Source organism: Geotrypetes seraphini, chromosome 2 (genome assembly GCF_902459505.1).
Source record: "Geotrypetes seraphini chromosome 2, aGeoSer1.1, whole genome shotgun sequence".
NCBI lineage: Eukaryota > Metazoa > Chordata > Amphibia > Gymnophiona > Dermophiidae > Geotrypetes > Geotrypetes seraphini.
In genome coordinates, this window is record NC_047085.1 from 154,970,876 (window position 1) to 154,993,214 (window position 22,339).

General features: G+C 41.1%; 1 protein-coding gene across 1 annotated transcript in view; it reads right to left on the minus strand.

Moving 5' to 3' along the window:
- Positions 1–22,339, minus strand: part of APCDD1 (APC down-regulated 1) — a 91,331-nt gene that overhangs the window by 13,982 nt on the left and 55,010 nt on the right. The window contains exon 4 of the mRNA XM_033934211.1: positions 5,530–5,851. Within this exon, the coding sequence (XP_033790102.1) occupies positions 5,530–5,851 (322 nt within the window). The remainder of the gene's footprint in view (positions 1–5,529; positions 5,852–22,339) is intronic.

Genomic DNA, 22,339 nt, shown 5'->3' on the forward strand with positions numbered 1-22,339 from the left:
CACCTTTAGATCTGTGGACACTATCACCCCAAGGTCCCTCTCCCCAAGGTCCATCTTCCATGTATAATTAAACAAACTCAAATGTCTCAACGAGTCATTATAAAATATAAAAAACATCTTCCATTACTTAAAACTCTTCCATGTTTTGAAAATAAAAAAATTTATCTTTTCTCAGTCAAGGAATAGAAACTTAAATGACTGGTTATGCCATACTTCTAAAGAAAAATTTGATAATGATGGAAGGGAAACCATGTTGGGACACAGCCCCAAGTGGACATTGTTCCAACTGTAATGTAATGGTCACGATCTCTAATTTCATTAACCCGAGTGATGGTAAGAATTATATTCTACGGCACACTTCTACATGTCAATCTTCTAATATCGTATATGCGATCCAATGTCCTTGTGACCTATTATATATAGGCCAAACATCACGCACCCTTACTGTAAGACTAACCGAGCACAAAAGTTGTCTAGACACATGGAAACTTACAGCTCCAATGGTTGCCCATTTGAACATAAATTTGAAATGTTGGGTGATAGAAAAATTAGTTCCATCTCTAAGAAGAGGAGACATTAGAAGATTATTATGTCAGAAAGAGCAACAATGGGTTAATCGGCTTCAGACAATAGAGCCTCAAGGATTGAATACTGTCTATGAATGGCAACTATTCTTCTAAACATGAAAATTATTTCAGCATTATAACTTTATTTTTGAATGTTATATTCCTTTACTTGAAATGACATTTTCAATATGCATTGGTGTTTAGCTTATTACGCATCACGTTTTGGTGATGATGTCACGACGCCCGGCTCCTTCGTCTTTTTGAACGAGCTGGGCACGTCTCGCAGTCCCAGAGCCATTTTGAGAGGAGTCAGTTCCACTTCTGTTGTTCTGTGAGAAGCATGGTGAAAATTGAACATTAAATGGATCCCCTGAAGTAGCCAATTTGGGCAAAACAGAAAGACTTTTCTGTCAGGATAAGAAGCCAGATATGAGAAGAGATAAGAGGTTCTCTAATTTCTACACCTTCAGATGAGTGATTTTTTATATCTGACATTATTGCTCTGGATTCCACGTTTGTTGAAACCGCTTGAATTCTTTGAAGCTGAGCTGTTGCCCGAGCTAATATTTTAGATAGTTTGGGATTTTTTTCACCTTTTTGACACATATAATACTAAAAGAATATTGAAAAGATTGAAATACAAACTTGGTTGCATATGAATGAAAGTTAAGCACATATACTTGTACGGAGTTTTTTTACAAACCAGTGATAATGCAAGCGGCTTAGGTACTTGTGTAGTCCCGGCCGCTTGCAACTGAGGTTTGTTTTTCTCAGTTTTTTGTATTTTTCATTTTATACACAATTTGCATTATGTTAACAGTTTCTATCTATGTGATATGAATGAAACCCTACTACTAAATATCATTTATAATACGTTCTAAATTAATTTTCTTTCTATTATATACAATTGTATCCCTCGGCATTGTCATCTAGACATAGGGACACTGGATCATCTGTTGTTCTATTGTCCTTTGATACTCAACTTCTGAAAGTCAATATGGGGACAGATTAACCTCATATTGGAATCAACAATCCCTTTAATGTATGAGGCAATTATATGTGAAACCTCCCATGGATCGCTACAAAGGCAGTCTCTTCTTGATTATGACAGGGATAGATATGCGATTGATAAACACACAATTGGAAGAATTGCGATCGCCTCAACTTTCCGTTTTGGTGGGCCAGTTTATGTTTAGGGTACAAATACTAAAAGATGAATGCAGATATGTTGGGGCATAGCAAATTATTTAATTTGGTTTGGGGCCCGTTGATATCCTTTGTTAATTCAACATAGTTGTCTTTGTTTAAATTTTTGTTTATTTTTATACACATCCAGGATGGGGTTTGGTTTATTTCTTGATTAAATTGTTGAAAGGGAGGAGAGGGATATTTATCTTTTGCATTGTTATTAATGGAATTTAAGTGCTTATTTTGTTATTAATATCTGTATAATTCATGGTACTTTGTATTAGCTTTGAAAATTAATAAAGATTTTAACGAGAAGAGGCCAATTTACGATACTAAAGTTATATGAAAGTGCAGAAAATACTAGTTGATTAATAGACTATCTTATTCCATGATGATAATACACTCATCAATATCTGTTTTTGTTTCCTATGATAAACTTGATTTTTTTTTTTTTTCTCTTAGCAATTTCTGTTCAACAGTTGTTCCTTCCTCCACTCCTAGATATTAATATACACCTTCCTGTTGAAGTTCCTTTGTCTCACAGTCATCAGTCAGAGAGATGTCTTCAATTTTGCTCTACTTTCCCTTAAGGAAAGTTACTTTAGCATATTTGTCCAGCCCAAAAGTCATCTTGATATCATCTGAAAAGCTTTTTACCACTCAAAATTGTTCTGATGATTGCTGGAACTACAGTTTCAGATAATCTACAAATAGTAAATATGGACTGTTGGTATCTTTATGGAGTAAGGCTAAACCCTTAGACCTAGGAGATGTTTGAGGGTGAGCACTATCATGTTGCAACAAAATTTCCTCCTCCTGCTTCCAAACTCTTCTGAATTGTTCTTTAAAAATTTTCAGGGTTACAATGTAATGCTTTGAGTGATCTCTGATTGTCCTTTAAGAGAGTTTGTCAACCTTTCTTGTATGAGACTCAGCCAGTGTTGTTGCAGGTCATCCACTTCATTTTTGATTACACAAATCAGCCCTTCCCAATCTACAATTGTGTGACCCAGTAAATCACATTCCTCACATCAATATAGTCATCACCATAAACAAACTACATGCAGTAGGGAAGATTAGGTACTTACAGTACCTTGATAATGTTCTTTCTAGTAAATAGGCATATAATTTTTGAACCTGTGGGTTGTGTACCTCTCTGATCGTGAGATCTGATGTAGAGAGCCTCATTTACATTTTTCTGCTCTGCCTCCCCTCACTCTGGCCTTTCCTGTAATTTCTCAGTTCCTATTGAAGCAGACGGTCAGCCCTAGAGAAGAAAACGTAACAGTGATGCGTACGGGGATTCTGCCTGAGAAACAAGTCTGTTCTACTCATAATATAACATTTAACATGAAATAATCATAGACCATGTATAACAAAGAGGTGAAACGAACAAGCCACCTACTTAGGTGCAACCTTTTCAAAAAAGAAGCTGTCGCCCTTGCTGAACAGAGGAAAGAAACAAGATATCCGGAAATATGGACATGTCTGGGACAGAAAGCAGGCTAGTGTACATCTGTCAGGACAGGCTTCAAAAATGGCATGCCTGTTTACTAGAAAGAACATTATCAAGGTTAAGTACTTAATCCCTTCTAGTGGAATAGGCACATCATTCTTGAACCTGTATGATGTACCAAAGCAGTCCCTTTAGTCTAGGGTGGGACAGATGAGCCTGCTGAAAGCATTGAAGATCTGAACGCAGTATCCAATTTGGCTGCTACATCCACCTTATAAAACTTTGTGAAAAATATGGAGGGAGGACCATGTGGCTGCTCTACAAATTTTTTCATGGAATATTGCTCTGGACTCCGCCCAGGAGGATGCTACGCTCCTAGTGGAATGTGCCTTTGAGGATAGCGGAGGCCACTTTTCGCTTCCAATATAAGCCAAAGAAATGGCCATATGAATCTATCTAGAAATGGTTGTTTGTGAAGCTGGCTGGTCTCAGCGGCTAGTACCCGCCAGCACAAAGAGATGATCCAGCAATCAAAACTCATTTGTTACTTCCAGATAACAAAGCAACATGGACAGGCTCCTACCATCTTGTGTGTAGAGAGTAAAACTGAGGAATTACAGGCCAGCCCAAAGTGAGGGGAGGTGGAGCAGAAAAATGTAAATGAGGCTCTTTACACTAGATCTCACAATCAGAGGAACACAATGCACAGGTTCAAAAATGATGTGCCTATCGCACTAGAGTTTCAATTGATGGAACTCCTTCAATAGTCAGAAATTCTATCTTAGCACATTGGTTAAATCACACTGATGAATGCTCGTAGCATATTTTCATTTCACAAGAAATAGCAAAACATCCTTTACACAGACTCTTCTTTGCCAACGGAGGTGGCGTGAGAGAGATCAAAGAACAAGGGAACATGTGCACCATGTCAGTGCTGTCACCTGTTGATTAATTATGGAGCTTGAGGCATTCCTTTTCATTCAACCTTCTGATTATAAAAAGACAGTAATATGTCTTAAGTGTATTGAGATAAGTATGGGGATCTAGACGGACATGTATGATGACCTGCTATGAACTGTAGATAGTATACCAGCTCTGTAACTATATTCTGACCTCTAATATTATAAACAGCATTCATATACTAGTCACATTACATGTGGCTTATCAAATTTTAAGTGCCCGGGCCTGTCTTAAGAGATCCAGAAAACTGAAAAATTAAGTTACCCATGTAGTCTTGGATAGCAGAGATATCTACATCTATGATACGAATTCCATTGGATCCCAAAAGTGTATGTAGTTAAAAGTTACTATATTTAACAAATCAAGCGTTGTATGGCCAAGGCTCCTCCTATTTGAAGTTGTGAACTAGGACTACTGTCCTCCAGGTCATTATGATCTGCATTTGAATTGCTGAGAGAGGTCAGAACAAATATAATGAGGAGTCATGTTTTTTCATGCCACCCTCATTGTGGAATGTCCTGCTAAAAGCAATATGCTTGGAGTTAAATGTTTTATCTTTCAGGCAGGTTAAAACCTTTTTTTAAAAAAATAGTATTTAACTAAGTAATAGATTTTGCTCTGTAATATTTTCTAGAACGTGTTGATTTTTCTAGAATGATGATGGGTTTTATGGGTCCTGTTTTTTTTTCTGGTGCTGTTATTGGGGCTATGATGGGGAGGGGTACCAAGTAATTGTTGTGTGATTTTATTATTTATATGGACTGCTGTATGCTGTTACTGTTTTGATTATCTGATCAGGTTATCTTTTCAGAAGGTGAAATAAAAGTGCAAATAAAATCATGATTTTAATTGGACAAATTTAGTAACCAGATATGCAAATCAAATTTTCTTCAAAGGACAATTTTTAATGCCTGTTGGAGCAATGAGACTTCTTCAAACTGCAAAACTGGGTGCCAAGTTAAGGGTAGAGTTGCTTTCATTTCTACCAAATCATCTTCAGGAAGTCAAAATGTATAAAATGATACCAAAACAACTACAGCAAAGTCATGGACCTATATGGAGTTTACTTCATAAAGTCGGTTACTAAATCCCAATAAATAAAAATATAAATCTTTACTCGCAGCCAGCCCTGTAATTGTATTTATGATAAAATATGCTGTCTCAGTTTCCTGTTCCAGACTTAAAATGTGCTTTAGAAGCATGTTGCATTGTTTTCCACCTCAAAATCTGGAACACATTTTTGCTATTTGGATTTTTCCATTCGAAAGGGGAGTTAGAGTTGAGGGTCAATTATTGACTGCATAGTTATTTTGAATATACTGACTAATTTTCCATTAAGAAGCAAAAACTACACCATACCTTTGAACACAAATTCAGTTCCTCCCATCACCCTAGATGAGTGCATGCCTCTGCTGTAGCGCCCTTTAGCATAGATGGAGAAGGTGGGGTGCTTGCAGATGGGATCAGAGTAATGATAATACTGGCCCTCCCAAGTATTATTATTGTCATGGAAGGTGAAGTGCCTTGTCAGAAAGAGAACCTCAGGGCGAACTTCACAGCGTTGGCTCACCCACTCTCCGTGCAGGCCAATGGTAAGGTCAGCCTTTGGGGGTAGAATAGGAGGATGATGTTCATCTGAACGATAGATGATTCTGCAGGCAATACAGGTATGGTCATGATTCTGGAAGGTAAAACATACATAAAGTTCCTTAGACAACATCCCAGCAGATAGTAGGGACCTAGCAACTTCAGGTCCAAGATTAACATACTTAAATGTCTGTCCTTTATAGCTCAAAGGTATAAAACAAGATAGAAAAAAGTTGAAGAAAATGTGCATGAGGAAATATGTACTCACAGATTTAACTACTAATTTCACACTGAAAAACTATTAAACAATACACTAAATATTAAAAGTGTTAATGTGTACTTATAAATTGATGGGAAATGTCTGCGTATAATAGTGTTTAAATTATACCAGCCTACAGTAGTTTATAATAATTGCACTAAAAATTAAATAGGGTCCTTCTCAAATAAATGTCAGTCATGCAAACTGTATATTAACAACTGCCCATAATATGCATGTATTTTTTATGTACTTATCCTGAACAGATTTGGTATAATGGGGCCTTCAGAAGCACCCAAAACTGTAACATATTAAAGCATCTATTGGCTTTCCAAAATGGGCCATTTTTTGCCACTAGCTGCCTCAGGAAAGTCCTAATTAGATTATAATCCACAATACCAGTCTTCAAATCAGGAGCACTAATGCCCAAGGAAATGTCATTCACAAATGTGTTTGTAGCCATATTGTTAATGAAATCTTCTTGGGCATTGGTGGTCCCAATTTGAAGATATTTTGAGGGTTATGGATTATAATTCTAGTGGTGGAGATGTGGAAGAGTGTTTTCTTTTCTTTAAAATTATTCATTTTTTTAATATCAAATACAAAGTGCAAACACATGAACGTTAAAGTAACATACCATATTGCACTCTATTCCAACAATAAAATATAAAACTGTTTTATCCTCCTTTCCCACTCTAACCCAACCCCCTCCCACCTGGATATGTATAATGTTCATTCATGAAACAAAGGGTAATAATAATGATAATAGTTCATATGCATATCTTACAATATTTTGTTAATGGGCCCCAAATTTCCTTAAATTTACTATGATGTCCCAACTGTAAAGAATTAATATTTTCAAACTTATAAATCTGGCATAGGGATTCCCACCAGAAAGTATAATTTAAGTTATCCCAACTTTTTCTAGTTTTTCATTATCAATTGCATGGCTACTCCTGTCATGATGAGGAACAATTTGCTTTGATTTGCATTAATTGGTTTTTTGGGTAATAAAATTGTTCCAAATAATACTATATCATATGGAAGAGTATTTTCAATAGGATGTCCAAATCCGACTTTGGATGTTTCTGTAAGGATGTCTAAAAGTTGGGTCAGGAAAACTACCAATTTTCAAAACAACAAGATGTATATATTTTTTTTCTTCAAAAATGACCTGTCTAGATGTTCTCGCCCTTAGGACAGCTAGCTTTTGTGGCTATTTTCAAAAATCAAAATATCCATAACAAGCCCATTTGTATGTGAGAAGGGACAGAATTTTAATGGACTGGTCACACAGACAAGCTAACAGAGCAATGGGGCACTGCTGTGAACTTCACAAAGGGTACCATGTATACACTTCACCATAACCCCCTTATTGTGCATTGTGAACCCTCCAAACTCCCTCCAAACCTACTATACCCACCTGTCTACCACTCTGGAACGGAACCCCTGTGAATATCGGGGGAGTACTGTACCAAGAAAAAGACTGAAATAATAAAAGTAAGAAACAGAGCATATCAGAAAGACTCTTTCCAGCTTGCGTGTGGAAGGAAAAACTAAAGGGGGGTAGCAGATCCTTCTAGTGAAGGGGGAGAAATTTAAAAGCTGGAGTGGATTCCTTCTCCATGGATCGTGAGCACTGGGATATTACCCATCCATCCAGAAAGATATACCTATTACACTGAAAATATATTTGGTATTTGATATACCAGCCATCTGAGTAGTTCACAATTTCTTCTTTTCTTGCCAATAGGAAATTTTTATTTTGGTTTTACTTTACCCATTTTTGGATTGAGTGAAAACAGCGTATGCAGGAAAGAGTGTAGGATGGGTTTCTTAAACTGAGAGACTTTTTTTTTTTTTTTTTAAGTAGTCTATTACTCATGAAGAAATTTTAATATTGCAAGAAGGAGAATACAGTCCACTCCCATCTTTCTATCTGCAGTAATAGCATCAATATCCATATGTGTGTTTTAAATTTAAATAAAATTTTTTAACTAACACACATTCTGGAGTACCAGAATGTCAAAATAGCATTTCTCTCTTTAAACTGTGGATAACATCAGCACTCGCTCCTACCTTGACTTTTCTTACCACCAACCTCAACATTGTCTATGGAAACACCCAGACTACTAGCATAGCTACATCATATCTCATATGTAAACTCATCCTAAAGATATCCCCTTCCCATAATATGCACATCAACTGATATCCAGACAACAGTCAGGCCTATGCTTAGCCAACAGCACTCAACATCAGTTAGGGTCCTTGAGCCTGGGTAGCCAGTCTATAAGTCTTTAGCATACAGCTTGAACATACCACATGTAACCCAAAGACCAAAGTCATTTCCATTTCTCTCATGAGAAAAGCAAAACCATAGGATATGAACCCATCCTGTAGATTTATCAGATTTCCATAATACAGCTCAACTGTTCCTCCAGAAACACTGGCATAGCATTCTGGCCTTCAAAATTGAGGGCTTTGTTGTGCAATGTAATATGCATCAATCTGTCGCTAAAGGCCTAAAGCTGTTTTTGCCTCTGAATAGGAGCCTTGTAGTCTAGTAGGAGCCCTAGATTTGGCAACAGTAAGAACGAATTGAATCTGACTATACCTCAATATACAGATTACCATACACCATGGGTTTCTGGGGCGACCTCACTCCACGTGCCTGCTCCACTTCAAGATTTTTTAATTGTATACCGAGTAAATCAGGTAATAACTGCTTAACAAAACTGAGGGAATCCAATCTCTCTGGACATTGCAGTATCACTAACAAGTGTAGGTTGTTCCTGTGACTTTAGTTACATAAAAGCCTTAGGTTCCTGTTCAAGGATATCAATTGAGAATTTAGTTTCTTTCAAATTTGTGATATTTTGTCTCCCGCTGTATCTGACTGAGAATCCAGAGTAGCAACATGAGAACGAAAGGCAGCTTTTCTGGTTTTCATAGCAATAATTTCAGATCTGAGTTATTCCATCGAGTTCCTAGTGTTCCACAGAAGTTCTTTCAGAGAGCACAATTCAGATATATTTGCTCTGAAGGAAGGCTTCTCTGGCCTGGCAGGTGTCATTTTCTGGGGAAATGGAGGCTCTGTCTTTGATCTTTTTTATGCTCTGGGACACAGGAGGGGGAACACTTTTTCCTTCTCATTAAGATTAAATATACAGCACAGATAAAACAAAGATCTTTAATTACATTCCTCGCAGAGACCTTCAATCAGGGATCCTCTTGCGAAGTTCACCAGAATTCTGAATTCTGTAGTAGAGAAGTTAAAGTGGTTTAGCAAACTTTAGAAGTGAAGGATGTTACATTACAGCAGCTGGTGGCAATGCTGAGTGCTAATATAAGAGAAAATATGAGTCCAGGAAATAAATGGCAGTAGTGTAACTTTGCCTTTATGAAAAGATTCACTTAAAGTGGTATATGTCACAAATATTTCAAAGGGGTCAATTTCTGTATCAAGTCCTATGTGCATGAACACATGAACTCTTAACATACTATCTTTTGCCATTTTCCCTTTTTCATTTGAATGCTACAGTAAGTTCTGCTTTATATTAAGTTTGCTTATTTTCCACTTTCTTTTGAAATGCTTTCTAGCCTTCATTTCCAGGCATTTTCTTTTTGCCTGCATTTTATAAACTTCCCCTCTTCAGTTTTTTTTCTCTATTTGTATTTTGTACTTTTCATTTGCCCTTTGCCCTTCTTCACTCTTTTCCTCTCTGCCACCAAATTTAAAATGCTTCCCACCCATATGCCTTCAGTATATGCTATTTCCAAACTCAAAATTATAGCATAGTCTAAGTAGATAAAACTTCCGAGTTCCTCCTCTGAAAGCATACTAAAAATGGCCTACAGAAAAATCCTTTCTGGATTAAAACACAGAAAGAGGCCAATGCTTATGGTTTAGGTATGTCTTGGAAAAAGATAATCTTACTCAGAGTGCATGGGCAAATACAGTGGCCAACATTTCAGAAACAGGGATGTGGGAAAGCAAAGGACTGTGAGGAGTTAGCTAAACTAAATGTGGACAAAGCAATGGACATTGTGGTGCTTATCCAAGGGTACTAAAGAAACTTAGGGAAGTTCTGGCAGCAATGCTGGATGACATTTTCAATGCTTCTCTAGAGTCGGGAGCAGTATTAGAGGACTGGAGAAAGACAGATGTGGTCCCTCTCCACAAAAGTGGAAGTAAGGATGAGGTAGGGAACTATAGGCCAGTAAGTTTGACTTCTGTGGTAAGTAAATTAATGGAAACACTTTCAAAACAGAATAGTGACGTTTCTGGATTCCAGTGGATTATAGGACCTGAGGCAACATGTATTCACTAGATCACAGGTGTCAAAGTCGGTCCTCGAGGGCCAGAATCCAGTCGGGTTTTCAGGATTTCCCCCAATGAATCTGCATGAGATCTATTTGCATGCACTGCTTTCAATGCATATTCATTGGGGAAATCCAGAAAACCCGACTGGATTCCGGCCCTCGAGGAGGGACTTTGACACCCCTGCACTAGATTCAAGTCTTGTCAGACAAATCTAATCAATTTTTTTGACTGGGTGACCATAGAGCTAGATAGAGGGAGAGCACTAGATGTGGTGTATTTAGATTTCAGGCATCTAATAAATAAATTGGGTGCCATTAGTATGGGCCCCAAAGTGATGGGCTGGGTCAGAAACTGGTTGAGTGGAAGGCGACAGAAGTTAGTGGTCAATGGAGCTCACTCTGAGGAAAGGGATGTTAACAGCGTGCCTCAAGGTTTGTTTTTCAGGCCTGTTCTTTTTTTTTTTTTATACTTTATTTATCATTTCAACTGAAATTTACAAGAACTTCTTGTTATAGAAATACAGTAGGAATACTAATATTAAAGTTAAAAATAATTAGAAAGAAAATATTTCCTTCCTTAGACCACCATTAACATGTTGAGGGAGTAAAGCAGGAAAAATAAATGAGAAGTACATTTTAGGAAATAAACTTAAAGGAAAGGCAATAACACTGTTCAACTAACCCTTTTTCCAATCTAGAAAGGTTCTCAATTGCTCTGGGATAAAGAAAACATATTTAACATTTGCATATTTCACAAGACATTTACATGGGTAGCACCCAAAGCCCTTGTCTCTTGTTGCATAGAAAGAAACTGTCTTCTTTCTTGTGTAATTCTTGTTATATCCAAATAAACCCAAATTCTTTACCATGATATAATTCTTTAGAATATCAAAAATATAGTTTCATAAAGGCATTTTAAGTCCTGTTCGAAAACAAAGGAGACCAACAAAGTAGTCCTGACCGAAGAGTCTGTAATAGATTGTTCAAGTATAGCCAAAATATTATTCAAATCTAATTGGGCTGGCTGAATATTTTCTCTTTCCATGACTCCCTGGTTTTGTTTTGAGGAAATAGGTAAATAATAAATCCTGTTCACCGGAGGAATAAATTCAGCGGAATATTTTAATATCTCAATGAAATAACTTAAACATTTCAAAAGAGGAAAGCCCAGGAGTTTGGGGGAAATTCAAAACTTATATGTTCAATCTTCGGTTGTAATTCTCAATCTTTCTATGTATAGCTAGATTATCTTTAATTGCAAAGTCTTATATTTTTGAAGAGACTGAACTTCGGTTTGTATTTGGGTTATTGAATTTTTTATCTTCATATTGCTTTGGTCTTATCAATTTTCCCTTCCAAAGCAAGTACCTCTCTGGATGTCTTCATTGTTGTGGTGTCAAGTTTTTGTAACATTTTCCAAATCGCCTTAAACATCCCCCCACTTGTCCCCTCTGGTGTAATTTCCAACAGCTCTGTGGCCTCTTTGCCCCTGTGTTTAGGATGACCACCTTTCCGGGGCTCTGGTAGGGAATTATGCCCAACCAACAGACACCCCCCCCTGACAGTTCCTTAGCATTAGAGAGTGAAGGGGACCAGGCAAAGCACTGGTAGTGAGCTCAGGGGCCAGGGATTTTGGCGCCCTGGTCCAGAGCCTCACCTGGTCCAATGGCTGAGCTAGACAAATTCATTTTGCATCTCATTATAAAGACTAAGGGACACTCAAAGTTACAGGGAATTACTTTTAAAACTAGTAGGAAGTAATATTTTTTCACTCAGAGAAATAAAGTTCTGGAACACATTGCCAGAGGTTGTGGTATGAGCAGTTAACGTAACCGGATTTAAAAAAAAAAAAGGTTTGGACAATTTCCTGGAGGAAAAATCCATAGTCTGTTATTGAAATAGACATGGGGGAAGACACTGCTTGCGCCCTGGATCAGTAGCATGGAATGTGCTACTATTTGGGTTTTTGCCAGGCACTAGTGACCTGGGTTGGCCACCGTGAGGATGGGCTACTGGGCTAGATGGACCATTGGTCTGACCCAATAAGGCTATCCTTAGGTTCTTATATGTATTTCCCCTATTACTTTGTGGTTGTTATTTCTGAATCAAGGTATCTGACCATCTCAGATATTTACTAGGTAGAGATTTTCTACTATACTGACTGAACCACATTAACAGGTTTTGGGTACTGAAGTGGCAAAATATACACAGTGTAATGTTGGGGGCATGCATGCCACAGCACTGTATTTTCTCCACTCTCTACATATGTCACTTGCCAATAAGCCTAATCCAGAGAAATACTTCCTTGTAGCCTGACAAAGGATATTATTCTTCTGTATAGGTCCAAGATGCAACCACATCCTGAGTACTCCGTGCAGCTCTACTCATCCCATCTCTAAAAGACAGTGGAGCTAGAAAAGGTACAGAGAAGGGCACAAAAATGTAATGGCTTCCTTATTAAGGAAGATGATAGGTTAGGACTCTTCAGCTTGTACAGGAGTGGTCTAGTGGTTAGAGCAGTGGACCGACAACCAGGGTGGTCAGGGTTCAAATTCCCACTGATGCGCCCTGGGACTTCGGTCAAATTACATATGCTTCAAGTCCTCCAGGAACAGGGAAGTACCTGCAGTGCCTGAATATAACTTGCCTTGAAGTAAAGGTGTGATTAAAATCCAAACTATTAAAAAAAAAAAATAAAAATAAAATAAAAAGATTTATGCAATCATTACGTGGCATATTGGAATCTAGCCTAGCTAGGATTTAAAAAGGCAGAACATATTCCTAAGAGGAAGAGCCCGTGTCGACTTGGGAAAGTCTGGGAGTGAACAACAAAGAATGGATCTACTCTTTAGGATCCTACTGGGTGCTTGCAATTCCAATTGGTCCCCATCAGCAATTCAATATGGCACATCCTATATTCACACCTGTTGCTTCTTTGCCTCAGGTAAGGACTACACCAGGGATCTCAAAGTCCCTCCTTGAGGGCCGCAATCCAGTTGGGATTTCAGGATTTCCCTAGTGAATATACATGAAATCTATGTGCATGCACTGCTTTCAATGCATATTCATTGGGGAAATCCTGAAAACCCGACTGGATTGCGACCCTCAAGGAGGGACTTTGAGATCCCTGGACTACACCATGTCTAGTACCAGCCAAGTATCCTCCAGGTAGCTGTCATTTTTTAGCATCACAGTGACTCACTGATGACATCCTGGAGTGAGTTTGTGCAGTTTCTGAACACAGCCATGCAGGGGCTAAGAGCAGGAGATCACATATCAGGAATAAGCATTCTGGGAAAAGTATCACCGAGCTCTCCATGTTGGTCAGCAGACCTTTGGTTGTTCGATTTTAACTATCAGAACACAGTGAAGCAATTCAGAAAGTAAACACAACATAGAAGTTACTTCGACATGTGAAATGATTTCCCTTGTGGACAGGCATGCCCATACATGATGCATTTTCCTGGACTCTCCAACATACTAATCTGCTAAGATCATATTTAGTTATTCCGGTCATCACAGCAAATGGATGGAGGGTAATGTTATGAGAAAGTGCCTTATTAAGTGAGAAAACGATTTAGGTGCCCATTGGAACTTCTACAAATGGACATCTACATTTATATGCCACAGGTGAATGCAAGTAGCAGCAATGCAGCTAAGCATTATTCTGCACAACTTGTGTAAATGGTGTGATGTGTAAATGCACGGGGCATATTCAAAAGGGTGGATCTTGCTGGTATAACTGCAAGCACCTGATTTTAGGCATACAGATGCTGCTTTACATTAGTATCCTATAACAGAATCTGAGCGCCCAAATGCTCTTTGTGGAATAAGCTCTCACTGTACAGTATCAGGTTGCCTAAGAAGGCACCCACTTATTGAATTACCCCCTATCCCTCAGATTCTATATATGGCGCTCAAAACTGCATGTGGATATTTGGGTGTGTGTCCAATTTCTACAAGTAATTTAAACAATGAACTAATTAGCACTGATTGGGTACTATTATAAGTGCTAATTGGCAACAACTAGAATTTACATGTGCATTTTGCTAGGCCTATTCTATCAAGATGCGGGTGTAAATTCTAGTGCATGGATCTGAAAAGGGGGCATAGCCATGGATTGGGCTTCGGTTGGTCATGGGTGTTCTCAGAATTTGCATACATTATTACAGAATACACCCGATCTCTGCCCAATTTAGATGTAGGGATTTACACTAGGTTTCAGATGGTATAAATCCTTGCATCTAGAAGTTAGGTATAGATACCAGTGTTATACTATAAGCGACTCCTAACTTAGAAGTGCTATTTACAGAATGGCACTTGGGCACTTTTCAACGTTGATATTTTTGGTACCATATATAAAATTGTGTCCTATGTGTCTTTGTGAAATAATGGACGATGTGGGATAACATATACCTACTTTGCATATGCAAACATTTACACCTGCCTTAGGGGCCCTTTTACTTAAGCTGTGACAAAAGCAGCCTTAGCATGTGGGAAAGACCCACATAAGGGATGTGCTATGACCACTTGTGCCGTGACCAGAAAATGGCATTTTTTCCTATTTTCCCATTTACCAAATTAATGTCCTCCGTTTGGAGATTGCACAGGATATGCTGGAGACTGTGAACAGTGATCACTGGCGATGAGTCCTGGTTTATGGGTATGACCCAGAAACCAAGTTGATGTCATCTCGATCGCAATCCTGCTGCTGCTTAACATTTAAAAAAAAACCCAAAAAAACCCTTCTCACCGGCTTGGAGATTTACCGGGCTGACTCAGCACAGCCTGAATCGCAGGAGCCTGACTTTAAAAAAAAAATTTTAACGCCAGCAAGCAACTTGAACCCATGCTCCAGGGCTCTAACATGTGCATGCCGGCTTCCCTTCTCTTCCCTCTGAAACTGGAAGTCATGTCCCGGGGGGGGGGGGGGGAGGGGGAGAGAAGGGAAGCCAGCACACACACGTTAACAGGAGACAGGTCAGCTTACAACTTGCTCTTGCTTGCTTCAGGCCTTCCTCACTGCCGGGTCCTGCCTACTTTCTGTTTCCATGAAGGCAGGACCCAGCAACGAGGAAGGTCCGAAGCAAGCAAGAGCAGCGAGTTGTAAGCTTCCCTCTGTCGCTGACCTATGGAAGATAGGTCAGCGATGGAAGGAAGCTTACAAGTTGCCTTAGTCCAGCCCTGCACAACATGTGGCCCAAAACGGATCTCACTGCGGTCCGCGCCCGATATTACATTACATTACATTACATTACATCAGGGATTTCTATTCCGCCATTACCTTGCGGTTCAAGGCGGATTACAAAAGGTTAGTTTAAGGACAGAATTACAATGAATAAAGAATTACAATGAATAAAGAATTACAGTGTTACTGAATGACAGACTTATATGAATTGTAGAGAATAGCTAGAGAGGTAATATGAAGATCTTGAGGGTTTTTAGTGGTCGTGTTGTTATTTCTGTTTTAGGAATTTCTTGAAAAGTGTGGTTTTTATTTCTTTTCTGAACGTCTTATAGTCTGGGGTGGTCATCAGAAGGTTGGAGATTTGGTTATCCAGTCTTGCAGCTTGTGTGGCTAGGAGGCCGTCATGTAGTTTTGTTCTTTTCACTTCTTTGGATGGGGGGGGTATGAATGGGGAGTGCGTTTTTCTGTGTCTGGTGCTGGTTGCTTGGATGAGGCGATTGTTCAGGTATGATGGGCTGTCTCCATGTAGTGTTTTAAATAATATGCAGTAAAATTTAAATTGGATTCTTTCTTGGATTGGGAGCCAGTGTGAGTTGATGTAGGCTTCAGTGATGTGGTCGTGTTTTTTCAATGAATAGACGAGTCTTAAGGCTGTATTTTGGATTGTTTGGAGTTGTTTTATCGTGGTTGCCGGACATGGGAGGAAGAGAATGTTACAGTAGTCCAGTATTCCTAGTACTAGGGATTGTACTATAAGTAGGAATTGTGTGCTTTCAAAGAATTTCCGTACTTGTCTCAGGTTTCTCATGATTGCGAATGATTTTTGAGTTGTTTTGTTTATTTGTGGCTGCATTGTGCAGCATCTATCTATGGTCATGCCTAGTAGTTTTATTGTTGTTTGGATGGGATATTTGGTTGTGTTTATTTCTAGGATGGTTGTGGTTTGGATCCTGTCGTTTTCTAGGAGGATGAATTTGGTTTTGTCTTGATTGAGTTTAAGTTTGTGATTTTCCATCCAGGTTGTGACCGCTTCCAGTGTTTGGTGAAGTTCCTCTGTCATGGTAGGTTTGGAATGATCGTATGGGATGAGGATGGTGATGTCATCTGCATAGCTATAGGATGTTATGCCTTGATTATCCAGATGGGTTCCTAGAGAGGCAGTGTATAGATTGAAGAGGGTGGGGGACAGTGGAGATCCTTGTGGTACGCCGCATGGGTTTGACCAGGATTCTGATTTTTCTTTGTTTGATTTTACACTGTAGGTTCTGAGTTTTAGGAATCCTTTGAACCAGGCGTATACTTTGTCTGAGATGCCTATTGCATCTAGTATCTGTAGAAGGATGTTGTGGTCTACTAGGTCAAATGCTGCCGATAGGTCCAGTTGTATGAGTAGCATTTTTTTCCCTATACTAAGTTGTTGTCTGGCGGTATCCATGAGGGAGCCTAGTAGTGTCTCTGTGCTGAAATTTGTTCTGAATCCTGATTGCATGGGGTGTAGTAGGTTGTGGTCCTCTATGTAATTGGTGAGGAGTTTGGCTACTAGGCCTTCTGTAATTTTGACATATAGCGGTATTGAGGCTATAGGTCTATAGTTGGAAGGGAGGTTTTGTGGTGCCTTTGGGTCTTTTTGGATTGGGGTGATGACAATTTCGCTGAGGTTGTCAGGGAATGTGCCCTCTGTGAGTGTGAATTGGATCCATTGTAGAATTATGGTGCGGAACTTTATACTAGAGGTGGTAAGGAGATATGAGGGGCAATGGTTGAGGTCACAGGAGGCATGGCTGTATTTTTTGTATAATTTGTTAAATTCTGGCCATGTTATGTTTGGGAATTGAGACCAAGTTCTGTCTGCTGCGATTGCTTCTTTTCCTGTGGGGTGGATTGTGATTGGATTTTGGTTGGATGGGTTGAGTATGAGTGTGGCTCTGGTGTTGGTGATTTTATTCTTGAAATGTTCTGCTAAGATGGTGGGTGATGGTGGAGGTGTGTTGGTGGTGGTAGTGTATGGTTTGGTGTCTGTTAGTTCTTTTAGTATTTGGAAGATTTTTTTGGAATCTTGTGTTTCTGTGCCTATGAGCTTGGTATAGTAACTTTTCCTCTTGTCTTTTAGTAGATTTTTGTATTGTTTGTTGATTTTTTTCCAGTCGGTTTTTGTTTGTTCTTGATTCTTTTTTCTCCATTTTCTTTCTAATCTTCTACACTGTCTTTTGAGTTGGAGTAATTCATTATCAAACCATTGGTCTGATTTCCTTCTGATTCTGGTTTTGGTTTGTAGGGGTGCCAGATTATCAAGTATGTTGGTGGATGCATTTTTCCAGTGGGAGATGAAATTTTTTGGGTCGCAGTCTTGGATGGTTTCGTCTACCTTTGCCCAGAAGATGGTTGGGTCGATATGTTTGCGTGAGGTATATGTGGTTTTTTTTGTTTGAGGTGTGTGTTTGGTTTTGGTCCAGTTGATGTTGAAGTTGAAGACGTAGTGGTCTGACCATAGGGATGGGGACCATGTTCCGTTAGGAGTTTGGATTTCTTGATTGGTTGGTTGGTGAGTCATGAATGCTGCAATGTCCAGTTGATGACCTTTTTCATGAGTGGTTTGTGGGTTTAGGATCTTGAAGGATAATGCATTGAGGAAGGATAGACAGTTGTTTGTTGGTGTGGAGGTTTGATCTTCTAGGTGTAGGTTTAGGTCTCCTAGTATGAGGTTGTAGTCAGCTGTTAGTGAGTTTTGGTAGATGAAGTTTTCAAATTCGGGCTTCACTGTGGTCCAGTTTCCTGGTGTTATGTAGCAGAGCAGGCAGTTTAGAGCGTTTTTTAGCGTTGTGTTTGTGAGTTGGCACGCTAGGAAATCCAATTGTGGAGTGGATACTTTCTCGAGTATGTTTAGAGTTATGGTGTTCTTGAATATTATTGCTAGACCTCCTCCTCTTTTTTTCTCTCTGCAGGTTACTGTTATTTTGTATCCCGGTGGGCATACTTCTTTTATTCTAGGGTCTGTGTCTGAGGTTAGCCAGGTTTCAGTGAGGAATAAGCAGTCAAGTTTTTCTGTTGTTATCCAGTTTTTTATGTTTTCTGTTTTGGGTCCTAGAGATCTGATATTGACATAGGCACATGTGAGGGAGGTCGTGTTGGTCTGTGGAATGTAAGTTGTTTCCGGGTATATGAGTGTTGTGGTAGTTGTTTGGGGTTTTGTTTTCGGGGGTTTTGTTTTCGGGGGTGTTGATCTTCTTCTCCGGATAACAGTGATGGGTTGTTGATTGTTGGTGTGTTGGTTTGGGTAGCTTGGAGTGAGTGTTCTTCTGTTGGGGATTTGGAAGTTGGTTGTGCTTGCGGTTGATGTTGTGGTGGGTAGGTTGTTAGCTGTTGTATTCCAGCTAGAAATGAGGAGAATTATCAGGATGGCTGCTATTTTGTGTGTATTTCGGGAGGGCTTCATGTTTGATGTCTGGTTTGGCGTGTTCGGGTTGTTAGGTAGAGGGAGTGGTTCTTTCTTAGGGTTCTGGCTGGAGTGGGAGGAGCGGGGGATCTTTCGCTCCTTACCTTGTGGTGGAGGTAGGCACGAGGTTTGTTGGAGAGGTCTCCGAGGTGTAGGTATTCACGTCTCTAAGGTCCGTTGGTGTTTCTCTCCGTTGCTCCTCTCAGGTGCTCCTCTCAGGTGCTCCACGAAGGCGCCCACTAAGGCGCATGCGCCTTTGTCGTGCGCCTTCGTCGGCACGCCGAACGGCGGTGCGCCGTTGGCGCTGTTTCTTTTAACTGTGTAGTCCTCCTGCTGGATCGGGGGGGCGGAGCAGGGCTCCCACGCCGGCCCGGTCTGGCTGGAAATGGCGGCGCTGTTTCTTTTAACTGTGTAGTCCTCCTGCTGGATCGGGGGGGCGGAGCAGGGCTCCCACGCCGGCCCGGTCTGGCTGGAAATGGCTCTCACTCCGCTCTCCTGCTCGTGGGGGTACAGACCGTGCCAGCTTCTCCCACTGACAGGAACCACCAGCTGGAAGCATCACTCTTGCGCGTGCTTCTCAAGAATAGATCTCGATGCGAGAAGGGGAAAGGGGTGTTGAGGGAAGTCGAGCTGTGAAAATACATGTTTCCTTTTTCTCTTCACAGAGGCAGGAAGGCTCGGGAGCAGGAGAAGCATCCCAGTTTGCCTAGAAATGGCTCGAGGCTTTGACAAACGGACGGCTTTTCCAAGGTTTGCCACAGGGAAAGGAAGGAAAGTATACAAAGTATGCAGAAGGGCTGGAGCAGCAGCGTGTCTGGCCGGCTCGTTCGTTCAAAGCCGCGGGCGGCAGCTCCTTGCGAGATCCGCGCCTGCGTCTGAAGCCTCTCTGATGTTGTGACATCAGAGAGGCTTCCGATGCAGGAGTGGATAGCGCAAGGAGCCGCCAACTTGCGGCTTTGAGAGAACGAGCCGGCTGCTGCTCCAAAAGGAAGAGAATGATGGCCTCCAGACTGCGGGCCGCAAATAAAACCTGGAGAGCCACATGCGGCCCGTGGGCCGCGTGTTTGAGACCGCTGGCCTATAGCCATACAGAACCAGATGGTCAAAGGGCTCTGAAGTGTAGTATTGCCAAGGGATCTGTCTCACAAGTTTCTGCTGCTGGCAGATGTAAACACAGCACAAGAAATAGAGACTTGTGGCATTCTCTGTGGAAAGCTGATGCATAATGAATTTACTGTTACCCATGTAATAGTGCCAAAACAGTCTGCTGGACCAGACTACAGTACAGTGATATGGAGAATGTGGAAGAATTATTCAATGTTCAAGATCAACATGATCTCCTCACAGAAGAAAGACGGAGAGAAAGAGAGAGGCCTAGACCAAAGGGGAAAGACAGGAGGCAGATGCTGGAGAGGGGGGAGAGAAGGGAAGGAGATAGAGATGCCAGACCATGGGGGTGGAGTGGGAAGGAAGGAAAGGAGAAGAGAGAGATGCCAGAGCATAGGGGAGGGGTGCAGACAAAAAATGGAGAGGGGGTGAAGCTGAAATAAATCATGTACAAAGGAGAGAAAGGGCACAGGATATAGAGTTTATTGAAGGGACATAGAAAGAGGGAAGATGCCATATGGAACAGAGAGAGAGGGCGGACAGTGGATGAAAAGGGCAGAGAGGATGAACAGTGGATGCAAGGGGCAGAGAGAGGGTGGACAGTAGATGCAAGGGGTAGAGAGAGAGGGCAGAGGCAGGGTGGAAGGGGCAAACAGAGAGGACAGATGTTGCATGTAAGGGAGCGAGGACAAACACTGAATATAAAGAAGAGAGGGAAGAGAAGATGATTAAAGCAGAAATGACAAAAGATAGAAAAAATTTTTTTGTTGCTTTACGTAGAATCAATCAAGTAGTATTGTAACTGTATTGATTAAAATTTATCAATAGGAAATGGAAATAAGGCAGTTTTGGGGGGACTAAACCCTTTTCCTCAGGTCAGGACAGGATACCATAACAGCTGTATACTGTACTGTCTTGAAGAAAGATTTGGCCTCTGAAAGCTAATTGAAAATTGGATTAGTCCAATAAAATGGTATTTTCATATTTCTCATTATTTGTTTTATTTCTATTTGTTAATGCTTTATTATAAACTCAATAAAACGTTTGAACTGAAAAAAAATTTGTAAAGTGGTGATTGTTATGTAGAAGTTTTCAAATTTACATCTACTGTCTTTATATTTTGCACAGTATTAGGGGACATGTGTCACTGTTTCTCTTGGTGTTGCATTGTAGGCAGAGTCTGGTTTCTTGGTTCAGTTTAACTTTTATCTACATAGTTCTATTTTTAGTTTGTGATTATTCCATATTGGGCGAGGGTGTATCTATCTGTGTATGAAAAGGACATGGCTTTCTGTTAGCATCGAATGTACAGGATCAATTGATTGTGCAGGATCTGGCTTGTTTAGTTTTACATTGCGTGTGTTCGTGTTCTAGTGCTCACTGCAGTGTTTAAGATGCTGCCTTTTCCTTGTTGTGTGACTCATGGATTACCGTATTTTCACGCAAATAACACGCACCCGTATAAAACGCGCACACGTGTATAGCGCGCAGAAATCACGATGATAAGCACAAAAACTTTGGTATAACGCGCTCACGATTATACCGCGCATGCTGCCCGACTCTCCGTTCACCCCCCTGACTTCCGTGCACTGCCCCGCCTCTCCGTGCGCTGTCCCGACTCTCCGTTCACCCCCCTGACTTCCGTGCACTGCCCCGCCTCTCCGTGCGCTGTCCCGACTCTCCGTTCACCCCCCCCTGACTTCCATGCACTGCCCTGACTTTCCGTGCGCTGTCCCGACTCTCCGTTCACCCCCCCTGACTTCCGTGCACTGCCCTGACTTTCCGTGCGCTGTCCCGACTCTCCGTTCACCCCCCTGACTTCCGTGCACTGCCCCGCCTCTCCGTGCGCTGTCCCGACTCTCCGTTCACCCCCCCCCGACGTCCGATTCATCCCCCCCCCCGGCAGGACCATTCACACCCCCACCCCGAAGGACCGCCGACTCCCCGACAATATCGGGCCAGGAGGGAGCCCAAACCCTCCTGGCCACGGCGACCCCCTACCCCCACCCCGCACTACATTACGGGCAGGAGGGATCCAAGGCCCTCCTGCCCTCGACGCAAACCCCCCTCCCCCCCAACGACCGCCCCCCCCAAGAACCTCCGACCGCTCCCCCAGCCGACCCGCGACCCCCCCTGGCGACCCCCACGACCCCCCCACCCCCCTTCCCCGTACCTTTGGTAGTTGGGCCAGAAGGGAGCCCAAACCCTCCTGGCCACGGCGACCCCCTAACCCCACCCCGCACTACATTACGGGCAGGAGGGATCCCAGGCCCTC